At 34.1% G+C, this 15,842-nt stretch overlaps 1 protein-coding gene across 1 annotated transcript in view; it reads left to right on the forward strand.

Annotated features, from left to right (window-relative positions):
• Positions 1-15,413, forward strand: part of CIP2A (cellular inhibitor of PP2A) — a 39,177-nt gene extending 23,764 nt beyond the window's left edge. The window contains exons 12-21 of the mRNA XM_026456833.2: positions 416-515; positions 2,641-2,759; positions 5,121-5,316; positions 5,947-6,021; positions 6,108-6,218; positions 8,567-8,763; positions 11,449-11,562; positions 12,209-12,291; positions 13,582-13,721; positions 14,638-15,413. Of these exons, the coding sequence (XP_026312618.1) occupies positions 416-515; positions 2,641-2,759; positions 5,121-5,316; positions 5,947-6,021; positions 6,108-6,218; positions 8,567-8,763; positions 11,449-11,562; positions 12,209-12,291; positions 13,582-13,721; positions 14,638-14,808 (1,306 nt within the window). The 3' untranslated portion in view covers positions 14,809-15,413. The remainder of the gene's footprint in view (positions 1-415; positions 516-2,640; positions 2,760-5,120; positions 5,317-5,946; positions 6,022-6,107; positions 6,219-8,566; positions 8,764-11,448; positions 11,563-12,208; positions 12,292-13,581; positions 13,722-14,637) is intronic.
• The last annotated feature ends 429 nt before the right edge of the window (positions 15,414-15,842 follow it).

The raw sequence follows: 15,842 nt of genomic DNA on the forward strand, positions 1-15,842 counted from the left end.
CCTTTGAGGTACAAAACTCAGAACATGACCTAGTATAATCCATTCATTACATATTAGATATTCTATATTGCCTAAGGTTACCGTCTATTGTTGATACTCTAGTGACAAAGCTAAGAATTAAATGGACTGTATTTCAAAACTACTACTTACTTGAAACAGAAAGTTGAAGCATGTTGGTAGTAAAAGAAACACTGTCTAAACTAAGGCTATTAATGCCAGTTTGCTCTCTTTGGGTCTTGAGTTATAAGAATGTTGATTGCTTTGAGATTTTTACTTCTCAATAGATACAGGACTTTATCATCTTGAATTTTAAAAACAAAAGTGTTGGATTTTTCATTTTCTTTAGAATTTTGGACAGAAACAAGCTCTTAGAAATTTTTCAATTATCTAATTTAAATGTGACTTATCTTTAAAGCAAACTTGCTGCTGATGTAATTTTGAAAACTCTTGATTTGATTAACAAACTTAAACCTTTGGTTCCTGGTATGGAAGTAAGCTTCTACAAAATCCTTCAGGTGAGTTTAAACTCCTCAAACATTGAAGTTTATTCATACAAAAATGGTCCTAATATAAGTTTCTGTTTTAATATTCTTAATCTTTAGAAGATAACTCTCTGAATTGGCAATGAGAAGAAAGTTTTAAGTTGTTGTCTTAAGCAGTTATAATAGTCTCACTGCACAGTTATTTTATATACTTTCACAGGAATTGAACATACGTGCTCATGACACTAATGTAGAGAATGTTCACAATAGTGCTGCTTCCTCAGCCTTTTCCTTTCTTGTGTTGTACATTTCTTCATTTGTTTCTGTTGGCGTTGGAGGAAGAGTGGTATTTGTTTTAGGGTTTTTGTTTTTGGTTAGGGTTGATGTAGGGTATTAAGGGGATAGGGAGACAGCTGGAAGAAAAGGACTTGATTGTGATAATTAGAAGGGCTGTGCAGAAAATAGCTAAGTCACGAATTTCAATGATAATAGTAGCTGAATAAGATCTCTAGATGTTATCAAAAGACAAAGTACAACAAATTTAGTTCAAAGTTCTAACTGACTTTTATTTGTGATTCTAGAATTTGGCAGCCTCATTCTATAGAACAGAATGAATCATTCCCCTGGGCTAAGCAGAGAAAGTTGACTTTGTAGACCCGAAAAAGGCTGAAGAAAGCACAAATAGGGAACTGAAAGCAGATTGGTCATTTCAAAGTTACTTTTCTTATAGAGTTATAATAAACGGGGGGTCCTTATTACACTGACTCAGGTTGACTGAAATCTCCTGGTTTTTGGGAAAGCGGGCCCATTTCAAAGTGCAGTTTGATTACATGGCACTCATCCAAGTGACTCCTTTCTGGTTTGGTCTGGTCTGCTAAAGCATAGTGTAGGAGACTAGTCCAAAACATTGGCCTCTTAAAAACTTTGTGTAATAGCATCTACCTTGATATCTACAACACCTACCTTTACAACAGATGTTTAACAAAAATGTGTGAATTAAGTTACTATAGTAGCTTAACAGAGATGGCTCTAGTGACTGTGTAGACAGTGTAGAAGCCAAAACTGAAACCTTAGGCAGGGACCACTAGTATGTTTTGAGAACATGTTTAAGGGACTGAGTTCAAATGTTGACTCTACTAGTTCTTAGTACAGACTTGAGTAAGTTATTTCACCTCTCTCAACTTCAATTTCCTCGACTACGAACTGGAAATAATGAGGCTTACCATTGAGTGTTTTGGAGATAAAGCTCTGCTCTTACCACAGTTCTATGACATTGGATTATGCTCAAGTACCTACAAGGTACTCAACATTTTAATTATGAGGGATTTATATTTTAACATTTTCTTCACTAATATCTCAATGTATTTTTTAAAGGAGTCAAACTGATGTTTTGTCCATTATTTAAGATATGTTTTTCATAATACAGGTTGAGCATCCCTAATTTGAAAATCTGAAATGCTCCAAAAAACAATGTTTTAAGTACCAAAATGAGGCTCAAAGGTGATACTCAAAGGAAATGCTCACTGAAGCATTTTGGATTTTTGAATTAGGGATGCCCAACCAGTAAGTATATATAAATATTCTAAAATCTGAAAAAAATCAGAAATTTGAAACACTTCTGGTCGCAGACGTTTTAGATATATGTTGATGATTTGGGACTTACAATACTAATGTAAAATATTTACTGACATGAATGATTGAAGTAAGTATTTTTTTTGTTCTTTAAATTTAAATGTTCTAATTTAATTTGAATTTTACTTTTTATTTTATGGCCTTAATTTGGAAGTGATTGGCCATTTTTTTCTTTTAAATGATAGCTTGGAAAAAACATTAATTCTACACATCAGTCAGTTGTGGGTTTTTTAATCCATGAAAATATTTAAGTTATTTTTATAGGCACATTTGAAAGCATTCAAAACCTTTGCCAGGTTTTTTTTAAACTAGTGTTCATATCGATTACATGGCAGTGTAAATAGCTTTAACAAGGTATAATATATTCAAACTATATTATAATATAGACTGTAATATATTCAAACATTAGAAACATTTTAGAATTTGCCTAGAATTAAGATTTAGATATATTTACTCACCTCATATCTAAAAGAGTGACATTGTTTATTCTTTCTGCTGCTTCTTTTTTGGTGTCTGATTTATTTAGGACCCACGTTTGATTACTCCTTTGGCTTTTGCTTTAACGTCAGATAATAGAGAACAAGTACAGTCTGGACTGAGAATATTATTGGAAGCTGCTCCACTGCCGGATTTTCCTGCTTTAGTGTGAGTTGTAATCATTTGCATTGTTACCTCTTGTGGTGTTGGAATACCCTGCTATGTTTCTTTAGTCCTCAGTATAGATAAACAAGCAAATTAGTGAATTGAAGACTTCATTGTAATAGTAATTTTTCAAATGATTTCTAAAAATGTTTGATTCTTATAAATGAGAAGTTCAGATGTATGCTCACTCAGGGAAAAGCTAGATCCAGGCAGTTAAATGTTCTTCAGGTACCATCCCTCTATGTCTCTAGCCACTTCTTTTTGATGATAACTTCTGGGCACTCTAAGCTTACATCCTCCCAGTTTAGTTCCTCCATAGAAAGAGCTTTTCCTTCCCGACTATTTAAGGAACATCAATGAGAACGATGTGGACTAAAAGTTACTTGGGATAGGAGAATAGGAGAGTTCCTAAAGAAAAACATCTGAGCGTTTATCAGAAAGTGGAAAAATGACTACCAGGCAAAATTTTCTACTATACTTGTTAATTTCAAGCAATAAGAGTATTTACAATTATGTTGGAAAGAAATTCAGGTTTCAGATCTCTCTGAACTAAATGTCTTTTAGGAATCTGGTTTAAAAACTTGTTTTAAGTCATTTATGCATACAAATTTGTAAAAATGATTTGAATAATTTGAAGCAGTTGATAAACAGGTAAGATATTCCCTATATACCGGGGTCAGCAAACTGGCCAGTGGGCAGGCACCTGTTTTTGTAAATAGTTTTATCGGAATATGGCCACACCCACTCATTTTTATACTCTGTCTATGTTGCTTTCACTCTATAAAAGCAGAATTGAGTAATTTTAACAGAGACCAAGTAGGCCCTTGAGTCTAAAATACTTACTGTTGACCTATAAGAAAAAGTGTGCTGGTCCATGCTATATGCTATTCACTGATTTAGCAATTCCACTTTTCAGAATTAGCAATTTAGGTCATCATACCTTAAGAGTTAAAGTATGGGATGTAAGACCTAGAGAACATGTAACCAAAATTCCCTTAATTTTATAATAAATTTTTTTAACAGCAACAACAAAAATACATAGGAAGCTTTTCAAGTTACAAGTTAAAAGTGGTCTGTAAAGCTGCTCTATTTTGTGATGGCCTACTTGCATAAACTGGTAATCTGACATGAAACAAAACCTCAAAAGTTTCAAAGGGGAAATTTGCAGCCTTACTGAACATGGGAATCTTATCCTCTGCCTCTGTATGTGAGGCCTTCCTACCATTTTCACTGTGTCTTAGCATTCCCTATCCTATTTGTGTTGTATATAACTTTCTCTTTGAGCATTATCTCAGGTGTCCATTTTATGCTTACTATTTAGTGCCCTTATTTGACATTATCTTGGGCAGTTTAATAAGCTGAATGTATATTATAGATGCATTGGTAGGTAGGAGTTTTTTTGTGTGTATTTACTTGTTTGTTTTCAAGACAGGGTCTCACTTTATCACCCAGCCTGGGGTGCAGTGGTGTGATCATGACTTACTGCAGCTTCGATCTCTGGGACTCAAGTGATACTCCCTACTTAACCCCCTGAGTAGCTGGGACCACAGGTGTGTGCCACCACACCTGCCTAATATATTTATTTTTTGTAGCGGTAGGGTCTCACCATGTTGCCCAGGCTTGTCTTGAACTCTTGGACTCAAGTGATCCTCCCAAAGTGCTGGGATTATAGGTATGAGCCACCATGCCCAGCCTATGGTAAATTAGACTGAGTGCCTGCCATCATGCAGTTTGTACTTTAGTTAAGAGATAAGTGAAAAAAATATTTTTTTCACTTCACTATGGAGAGGATGGGTGGTTAATAACAGTATTATATAGGGCATTAATGAATGCCTCTCTGAAGAGGTGAATTTGAACTAAGACCTGATGATAAGAAGGAGCCAGCCCTATGTAGATGTGGTAGAAAGCGCGTTCCAGGTAAAGGAACAGCTCATATGAAGGCCTGGGGTAGGAGAAAGAGAGGATTTTAAAGGGGTAGAATGGAAGTCAGGTTGGTGAAAAGTATGTACTGAGTGAGAAAGGTAAAGGACTAAGGATGTAAAGGCCAGGTGATATCCCTCATGATAAGAACGTTATTCTGACCAGTACCAATAACTTTGTACTTATTACAGATAATCCACACTCATAAACTAGTCTTACAATGCCTCCAAACCAGAAGTGAAGCTGTCATTATAAAGGGTTAGCAACAGAAAAGTAGATGCTCTGGAAAATTTGGAATATTTCTGAAGACTTCATTTCATCATGGTCTGAAGACATCTATTCAAAAAAAAGACCCGTTCTTAAAGATTCCCTAATTCTACACTAAGTCTGCCTTTTTTTTCTATTTTCATATATTTTTTTTTACTTTCTTTGACTCCCATTCAGACTTGGAGAAAGTATAGCAGCAAATAATGCCTATAGACAACAGGAAACAGAACATATACCCAGAAAAATGCCCTGGCAATCATCAAATCACAGTTTTCCTACATCAGTAAAGTGTTTAACTCCTCCTCATTTGAAAGATGGTGTTCCTGGATTGAATATTGAAGAATTAATAGAGAAACTTCAGTCTGGAATGGTGGTGAGTGAAAAATAGCAATTATAACCTGGTACATATTAGCTACATGTCAGCCCCTATTATAACGTGTATCTAAACACTGTTAGGTACAGATTTCACTATTGAAAACTTATTTTTTGATGTAAAAAATAACAATATTCTGGAAAATTTGGAAATGAAGAAAAATCAGTCAGAATTTCAACATTTTGCTGCGTGCGGTGGCTTACACCTGTAATCCCAGCATTTTGGGAGGCCGAGGTGGGCAGATTGCCTGAGCTGAGGAGTTCAATTCCAGCCTGGGCAATATGGCGAAACCTCGTCTCTATTAAAAATACAAAAAATTAGCAGGGCGTGGTGGCGCATGCCTGTTGTCTCAGCTACTCGGCAGGCTAAGGCAGGAGAATCACTTGAACCTGGGAGGCAGAGGTTGCAGTGAGCCACAATCACACCACTTCACTCCAACCTCGGTGACAGTGAGACCCGTCTCAAAAAAGAAAAGGGAAATATTTGTGACCTATCTGATGTAGCATTTGTTTTTATTTTGTTACTCATCATTAAGTTTTAATGATTTAGTTTTGAAGTAGGCATTTTGTCATTGTGTCAAAATATTTTATTAAAATTTTCCGATTTTTTTTTTACTCTCTTAAAATGTAGGTAAAGGATCAGATTTGTGATGTGAGAATATCTGACATAATGGATGTATATGAAATGAAACTATCCACATTAGCTGTGAGTATAAGCTTATTTTAACGATGTATAATACGCTTTAATAGATGTATTGCTAAAATGAAAATTAATGATATGTTTTCTTGTAGTCCAAAGAAAGCAGGCTACAAGATCTTTTGGAAACAAAAGCTCTAGCCCTTGCACAGGCTGATAGACTGATTGCTCAGCATCGCTGTCAAAGAACTCAAGCTGAAACAGAGGTTTGTAGAATATAAAGACACATCTGATTTCTAGAAAATTAAAAAAATGAAGTAAAACATGCAAAATATTAGTTATGTATTTATTACTCTAATTGAAGTAAATTCTCCTTAGCATTAGACATGCCTACTTCCTTCTTCCTGAAATTCTTTCCTCTAATTTTGGTTACATCATTATCTGATTTTTTTTCCTATCTAGTATTATTTTCCTATATTATTTATGTTGTACCTTTAAGTGTTGGGGACTCTGAAGATTTTGTTCTAAACTTTTATCCTTCAGTTTTGTGTTCTATGGTTTCAGTGGTTACCAAAATAGTAATGTTCCTAATTTTGTATGTCAAGCACAGATCATTTTCCTGAGCACTAGGTGCGTATGTTGCTCCATTTAAATATACAGCAAATACCACAAACTCAACATAACCAATAATGAACTAATCGCCCTTTCCTTTTTAGAATTATTCTTATGTATTCCCTCTGCTGTTTTTAGTGTTCTACAAATAAGAACTCTGGAAATCACACAGTTTTTACCTCCTATAATTATTCACCAAGTCCAGTTGATTTTACCTTCTAAATATTACTCTTTTCTGCCGTATCTCTGTTTCTACCACTATTTTTATAGGCTGAATCCTTTTCATTTTTTGTATGAATCATAGCAGAGCAATTAGTCTTCCTACCTGTAGTCTTCTACCCTCTTCTCAGCTGCTCTACAGCCAGTCATCTTTCCTTGGTTCTACCCCTTCACCTGGCCTCTCCCCCAGGGATCTCTAAGGCAGTAAAATGATCCTGTCCCTCTTGTGCTGAGTATCTTTCACAGTAGCTGCTATTGCTTTCAGAATATCATTAAAATTCTTTAGTTCGGCATATAAGGAATCTAACTATGTAGTCCTCAATCCACATCTTTCATTTCTGCGCGTTCTTTGCAGTCAACTATGTTAGGCCACTTTGTTTTTTCTGGAACTTGACATATTCTGGTATTTCCTCGACTTTCCTTGACTTACCATGTCTGGAACACCTTTTCCTCTCTTCTGCCTAACTCATAATCCTTCAGATTTCAGTTAAAATACCCCCATTACCCAGAAGCCTCAGGTCTCCTTCCCACACATATGTTTGACGATCCTTCCTCTGTGTATCAAACCTATAGCTTATCTCTCAATAGCATTTTTCAAACCATGTGGAAATTCTTTTATCCCACCACTCATGGTATCAAAGACTGCTTCTATAGCTCCAGGCCCAAGCATAGCACTTGGCACGTTATAGATACTCAGTGAATTTGGCATTGTACTATGTACATATATAATGTATACCTTAAGAGTGAACTTACTGCAGCAATATGAAATTACCAGCAGATACAAATGGAATCTATACAACTTGATATTACTTATAATGAATGAATTATAATAAAGTGTTCCTGGCTTTTGATAGATGCATCAAAATGAGTGACTAGTAAAATGCCTCTTAAGTATTTTCAGAATAATGGTATTCTTTTTTTTTCCCCGTATTTATTTCTTTTTCTCTTATTTTAACATGGTTTCATTTGTCTTAACTGGTATGTTGAATTTGTCACAAATTACAAGAAAGAACATTAGTGATATTAAAATAATTTTTCCCTCTCGTATAGCACATTCTTACATTATCTGTCTGTTGGACATGTCTTGTATTTTATTAAAGAGTTTAGTATTTTATCCATGTTACTGGAAAAGTTTCTTATAAAAATAGTACTAAATAACTGGATATAGCTTCTTTACAAAGTCATAAAAACAGAGAAGGGCTTAGGGTTTTGTTTAGCATTCTAAAATAAAGTCCAAAGGGCTGGAGGGAACCGAGTTTTTTTATTCTAGTGACTTTTCTGCTTTTTTAGTGTTTCATATCACATAATAAATACATGCAGGTTGTGGTATAGGTTACATTCCTTGATTATACTAGCTTAATTTTAAGTGTTTGATTAAGCATCTGTGATGTCGTTAAGATTTTGTTCTTAATTCTCACCTGAAATGAGAATGCTGATGGTGTGCACACTTAGCAGTTTAGTGTTAATGGCTACCTCTGAGGACCATACCTTTTTAATTGAATACTGTATGTAGTACTACCTTCATGTTGATGCAGTTGTATCCATTTCCATTAATTTGATCATAGTGAGATTGTTTTTATCAGATAATGTATTAAATAAAAAATCATAACAGTATCCAACTTATTAGAAGTAAAGTTTTAAGTATATATGACTAACACAGCTTTGCATGACCCAATAGATACCAGCTTATTAGTTACTTAGTAAACTTTTAAATTCTAGGTATGTGTTGAACATATGATATAGATGATGGAAAAGTCTAAGTTCTTTTTTTTTGTTTTTTAAGGCACGGACACTTGCTAGTATGTTGAGAGAAGTTGAGAAAAAAAATGAAGAGCTTAGTGTGTTGCTGAAGGCACAGCAAGTTGAATCAGAAAGAGCCCAGAGTGATATTGAGCATCTCTTTCAACATAATAGGAAGTTAGAGTCTGTGGCTGAAGAGCATGAAATACTGACAAAATCCTACATGGAACTTCTTCAGAGGTAAATAAAGTAAAATCTTCTGTGTAAGGTTAGAATCTAGAATGAACAAACAGCATTTTTTTTCTGAGACCTGAAAATCCTTTTGTAAGCAGTAAGTAATTAGCAAGAAACTTAAGTCATTATGAAATGAAGTGTTGCTTCCTCAAACTCAATATCAATGTTGGAAACAAAATACAGGTCTTTCCAGTTGACTTTTATATATTCATACAGTCAGCAGTCATTTGGGAGATAAGCTCCACAAGGACAAGTTTGTCTGTTTTGATCACTGATAAATCCCTAGGGCCTGCAGGAGTGCTTGCTGCATAGTTAGGCACTTCATTAATAATTTTTAAATAAACTTAGTTGTCAAATTAGTATTAGGTTGAATGGTCATTTCTGCAGATTAAAAGTAGTTGAATATTGGCAATTTCATATCATTCAGCCTAACAGAATGGAAATCTAGGTGTGTTTAACTCATCTCTTAATGTCATTGATTATAGTTTACTTACATGTGTGATTATATCTGTAGAATAAGTTTGCATAGGTGAATTGCTAAGTTAAAGGGTATGTATATTTAATATTTTGATAGATATTTTTAAATTTTCCTCCAAAATGTGATACAGATTGAGTATCCTTTTTGAGCACAATGGTAGCACTCAAAAAGTTTAATATTTTGGAGTACTTTTGATTTTAGACTGATTTTGAATTTTCAAATTAGTGTTGCTCAGCCTGTACCAATTTGTGTGCCTACTAACAAAGTGTGATTGGTTTTCCCTCTTTATCTTTTTATGCCAATTGTAAAACTTCTGAATTACAGGGAAGACCAGGAACAATTATGTATTTTCTACCAACCAATAAAAGTAAAAGCACTCTGGGGGAACTTGTTTATTACTTTTTATTTTAAGATTGTTCTATGCTGTTAATACAGAGATACAGAAAGTTTTAGCTTGGCATGGTACATATGCTTATTTGCCCATCAATAATAATGAAGGGTGAGAAATGAATAGTATCTAGAAAATGATGACAAAGTAATTTTTTAACAGGATATTTTCCCCAACAACTTTTTACAAAGTCTGATTGTTTGAGGCACCACTGATAAGGTGTGGTATTAGCAATAAGCCAGGTTGAGAACTTTAGCAGTGAAGAAAATATGTTATAGAACTGAAATGGGGTACGTTTGCTCAATACAGTAGAACCAGGTATCTGCACCAAGGTTTGCAGTGATAGAACAAAAGGCTTTTATTGCAGGGTGCCAAGCAGGGAGGACCAGGCAGCCAAATGCTCAAATCTTGACCCCCCCAGTAGCTTGCAAGCAAGGATTTTTAAAGACAGGAGTAAATTTCAGGAAAGTGGAAGTTACAGGCAAAAATCATAAATCAAAAAAAGTTACACATTGGTTTAAGTTTAAAGGAGAGGATATTGTGGAGCAGGGGCTTAACACGTAATGGGTAGACCCAAAGATTTTTCGATTTGCAGTTGGTTAAGGAAGAGCAGCTTTGTTTAAAAATTTAGGGTCAGTAGAAAAATGTGAACTAGCTAGGGAGAGTGACTTTGTTCAAGACCCTGAGAAAGAAACTTAGAACAAAGAACAGTGGTTAAAATTCAGCCTTAATTTCCCCCTTATCTGAGGTCTACTTGTCAATGGATCTGGTCAGTGGGGTTCCTCAGTGAGGGCCCGGGTCTCTGAAATACAACTCAGGGACATGTGTTAAGTTGTTTTCTTCAAGTTCTGTAAAGAATCAAGTCTCTCTGGTACTCTTAAGTTTGTTAACTATTGATTTAGGCTACTATTACCTTCCTGTTTAAAAAGTTACTTATTTACTTCTAGGACTAGCTAGGTCCCTGGAATTTCCCTTGAATGAACTCAGGATTTTCCTTTATTTTCCAGCTTGAGGTCCTCAGACCTCTAAAAAAGGGGGTCCCTGCTATGCCTCACATAGAGAACCTAAGAGATAGGCAGGGTCCAAGAAAAATACGTGTTTTCTAAGACCTGCTTATGTTTCAGCTAGTGATTTAGGGGCCAGAAGGTGAAATTCCTTGAATGGACAAATGGATAACATGTAAATGAAGCTGGCTGGGGAAAAAGTCATTTGTAATGGTCAGGACTGTCTACAGGTACTCAAACTCAGATTGTTGAAATTTCTGTATGGATTAGATACAAAAACTGCTAGCCAAATTTGGCTACTGGTTTTTTGTTTGTTTGTTTTGGTTTGGTTTTTGGGTTGCTTTTTTAAAATCTTTGTACTTAGTGAAATAAAAAGGACATTTTATGCTTATGGTAGTTGAGTATCAAAGTATCACTTTAGAAAGGATTTTTTTCTGTGTTTACTTTGCAGATAAAATAAATAGGACTATTAGATGCAGAATTTTAAAGAGACAAATGTAGAACCCTAAACTTATTTATAGCAAATTATGTAATGCAATATCATGTGTAAAATAAGGCTTTATGTCCATAAATATGAGATTAATGCCCCACACATTTCTATCTCATAGTAATTTTTACTACATCTGTCAACCAAAACATGTATTTACTGCCTTTTAGAGTTGATCAAATTCTGTTTATGTCCTGCTTGTTCATAACATTCCTTCTCTTCTAGCATATGCAATTTGGTTAGAAGAGATAGTAAAGAAAACACTATTGAGTTTCTTTTCTCCTTCATATGTTTTCCTCCATAATGATGCCAACTCATTTTCTTGTCTTTTCAGAAATGAAAGTACTGAAAAGAAGAATAAAGATTTACAGATCACATGTGATTCTCTGAATAAACACATTGAGACAGTGAAAAAGTTGAATGAGTCACTCAAGGAACAAAATGAAAAGTAAAATCTCTAGTTCTGTATTCTGAATATATGGGATTTTTCAAAACCAAAATGGTTCTCTTTATATAGAACATTGTTTTTTATTGATAAAATTAATAGAATTGTCACTTATTTTAGATATAAGATATATATTTGGTGGAATTTACAGGCAATTGCTGTTCTTAGAAATTTTGTTTTAAATGCTGAGCGTGATGGCTCACGCCTGTAATCCCAGCACTTTGGGAGGCTGAGGTGGGTGAAGCACATGAGGTCAGGAGTTTGAGACCAGCCTGGCCAACATGGTGAAACTCTGTCTCTACTGAAAATACAAAAATTAGCTGGGTGTTGTGTTGGGTGCCTGTAATCTCAGCTACCCAGGAGGCTGAGGCAGGAGAATCACTTGAACCTGGGAGGCAGAGGTTGCAGTGAGCACAAGATCATGCCACTATACTCCAGCCTGGGTGACAAAGCGAGACCTTACTTTTTTTTTTTTTTTTTTTTTTGTATTTTTAGTAGAGATGGGTTTTCACCATGTTAGCCAGGATGGTCTCGATCTCCTGACCTTGTGATCTGCCCACCTTGGCCTCCCAAAGTGCTTGTTTGGGGAAAAAAGTTACAAATGGCATATGGTTCATTAATGTTTTATTCCATTTTTTTATAACTTCAGAAGTATTGCCCAATTAATAGAGAAAGAAGAACAGAGAAAAGAAGTACAGAATCAGCTAGTAGACAGAGAACATAAGCTAGCAAGTAAGTGGCTTCTTATTTAATACATTGTCTATTTTTAATGTATTTGTTTTGGAAGCATGAGTGGTTTTGCTTGCTTTTTTATTTTCTACTTCCCTTATTGTTTTAAACCTTAAATCACATTTGAAATGGCTTCCCTTTTCTTGACATAATGTTTCACAAAAGCAGTTCAGTTTGATCAAGCTGAAAAAGCAGTACATTTTTTAAATTTAGGAACTATAAGAAATTGGCCAGGCACAGAGTCTCACTTCTGTAATCCCAGCACTTTGGAAGACGGAGATGGGTAGACTTCTTGAGCTCAGGAGTTTGAGACCAGCCTGAGCAACATGGTGAAACCCCATGTCTACAAAAAATACAAAAATCTAGCCAGGTGTGGTAGTGTGCACCTGTAGTTCCAGCTACTCATGAGGCTAAAGTGAGTTGGAGAATCACTTGAACCTGGGATATCAAAGCTGCAGTGAGCTGTGTTCATGCCACTCCACTCCAACCTGGGTGACAAAGCAGGACTGTCTCAAAGAAAAAAAAAGAAAGAGATGATTGCCCATTTAATTTAATTTAGTTTCTTTATAATTTCAACTTTTAGAATCAAGGGGCATGTGTGCAGGTCTATTACATTGGGTATATTGCATGACACGGAGGTTTGGGATATGGATCTCATCACCCAGGTAGTGAGCATAGTACCAAATAGGTAGCAATAGGTAATTTTCGACCCCCTGCCAACTCTAGTCTGCAATATATATTAGTTCCATATTTATGTCTATGTGTACTCAATGTTTAGTTCCCACTTAGAAGTGAAAACTTGGAGTATTTGGTTTCCTGTTCCTTCATTAAATGATTTAGGATTATGGATTGCCCTTTTCAAAATAAAAAAAAGTTTAAGGAACATAACAGCAGGTGGCAGTATTAGGTAACTTTTAGTTACTAGCTTCTTAATGGTTTATTTGAAATGATCCAGAAAAACATTTTTGTTCTCACTTGCTTCAGAGTGCAGGCACCTACCTATATAATTTTTCATAGTTGTAGCTTTCCCTTTTCTAACCCTTACACTCTGAGGATTGTCCTTCTCCTATATAGCATGTTATATTTAGAACAGAGGATGGAAGAAAGACATGGAGATTTGGTATATTCTATGGAATACTGTCATAAGGTATTTTCTATAGAATACTGTTATAAAAAAGAAGTTTCTCTTCATTGTTCTAATTATTTTTCTTTTGCTCTTATAGTAGCTACTAAACCATTTCAGAGTAGTCAGTGTAAGACCTCTGAGTATATACTTGACTTTTTTTTTCTAAGATTTGCATCAGAAAACAAAAGTACAAGAAGAAAAGATTAAAACCTTACAAAAGGAAAGGGAAGATAAGGAAGAAACCATTGCTATCCTTAGAAAAGAATTAAGCAGAACAGAACAGATAAGAAAAGAGCTGAGCATTAAGGTAAGAATCTGTTCCATTTCTCATTTGCAGTAAAATGAAAAAGTCTGTTGTGAAAAGGGTAAATATGGATAAATGAATGTACTGTTTCTTCAGCAAATTTTTTAGAAGATATTAGGATCTCAAAGCAGCTTGAGTATCATTTGTTACGAGGTTTTCATAATATATTTTCTAAAATAGTTAAGCAGTTATTAAACAGATACTTTGTGTCAGCACTTACTATTTTCAAGTGTGCAAAGAATGAAAGGGGTTACCAGTACTTGATGTCATACATAGGTAGCTGTATAATTTTCACTGTAAGAAATATTATATAATATGTTAATATTAATAAATATTTTCAACTTACAACTGAAGAAACTGAGTCTGAGGTTACTTACTAAAGTCACACAGCTAATACGTGAATCAACAGATATATATTCTGAATCTGAGTCCAGGGTTCTTTCTATATTACCTTGGTTGCATAGTTTGAGTGGTAGCTATGAATTGTACTTTCTGGCCTGTTTACTACCAGAAAGATGAGAACAGACTAGGATTGAAAGACTGATCTACCACTACTACTGAGTAATAGAAGAGGCATAAAATTTAGTATCACATTTACAGTTTTTCTGGTTCTGCTTTAATGTGATTATCTTATTAGTAATTTTAATATGTAGTGTGTAGTATTTTCTGCAAAATTTCAGCTGCTGGCATTGACTTAAGACAAGATGAAAGTGTTCTCAATTTGTATTATATTGTTTAATGATTTTTTGTTTTAAACCACCATATAATTGAATTAACTGAAGTATAATATTTATAGTATTTCTTGAAATGGTGGTTGTACAAATAAAAAATAAAAGCATCTTAAAGTATATGTATAGAGAAAACATTAAAGTTATTTTTCTTCTCAATTATTCCTCCTCCCCCAACCCCAATTCCTTAGGCTTCCTCCCTAGAGGTTCAAAAGGCACAATTAGAAGGTCGTTTGGAAGAGAAAGAGTCCTTGGTGAAACTTCAGCAAGAGGAATTGAACAAACACTCCCACATGATAGCAATGATCCACAGTTTAAGTGGTGGAAAAATAAATCCAGAAACTGTGAATCTCAGTATATAGACATTATGGCATTTTGGAATTTGTAATCTAATGATATTTTTGATGTATTTATCTATTGGAGGGGGTGGGTAGGGGAGTTAATTTGTGACTTCACAACAATAAGTTACCTAATTTAGTAAAGACCCTGATCTGATGTATGTCTTTTATTTGATAGTTTGAATAGAAATTTAAATTTTTAAGTTTTACTTTTTGTTTCTGGCTTTTATTGCTTAAGGCTTTCTTTGGTTCTTACATTAGAAAATCATTTTTAACTTTCATTATCATTTTTCTAAGGTTCTTTCCTTTTTCTTAGTTGCTTTCTATTCTGTATTGCCTGTCTTATTTATTGTCATTTGTGATTATTTAGATCTTAAGACCAAACTTTCTTGATATAACAATCCTAAAGATTACAAAATAAAAATATAAAGGGAGTGAAAGTAAAAAGTAAAGTTAAAAGAGAGAAGGTATGATAATGCTAGAGAAGTTTTTCTCTGAAGAAGCAGAGAAGAGAATATTAGTGAATTTAAAATAATTTTTATTACTGCATTTGAAATGCGGTAACGTGTGGCATAATTTCTAAATTTGAAAAAAATGCAATGGTAATAAAATGTATGAAAATTAGAAAACTGTTATTGTGTTAAACTATTACATTTAAATGATTACATTTAACACAATAGCTGTCTCATAAAAAATTAATAACTTGTAGAATTTTTTTGTGAGGTATATTTAGTGGTTTTTTTTCTCTTTTTTCAAATGTTGCATAGTGGTCCAGATCATCTATAATTAATTATAAGTTTCTTACGATTTACATAAGGGTAATTTGGATTCTACTCTTGCTGCATTTTCAGAAAAATATTATTTACTATTAATTCTGATATGAATTGTATTTAATGTGTTGTCTTAAATAGTTTTTAATTGGTTCATTTAACTTTAAAGCATAGGTTAAATACCTTTATGGTTTTTTTTAAATACAAGGGTCCTTCTGTACTTTTCATTTGAATCATATGCTCTAACTACTGTGTAAGAAAAGTTTTTACATCAATATTTTGATTGAT

The sequence above is a fragment of the Piliocolobus tephrosceles genome, unplaced genomic scaffold (genome assembly GCF_002776525.5).
Source record: "Piliocolobus tephrosceles isolate RC106 unplaced genomic scaffold, ASM277652v3 unscaffolded_20, whole genome shotgun sequence".
In the NCBI taxonomy this organism is placed as follows: Eukaryota; Metazoa; Chordata; class Mammalia; order Primates; family Cercopithecidae; genus Piliocolobus; species Piliocolobus tephrosceles.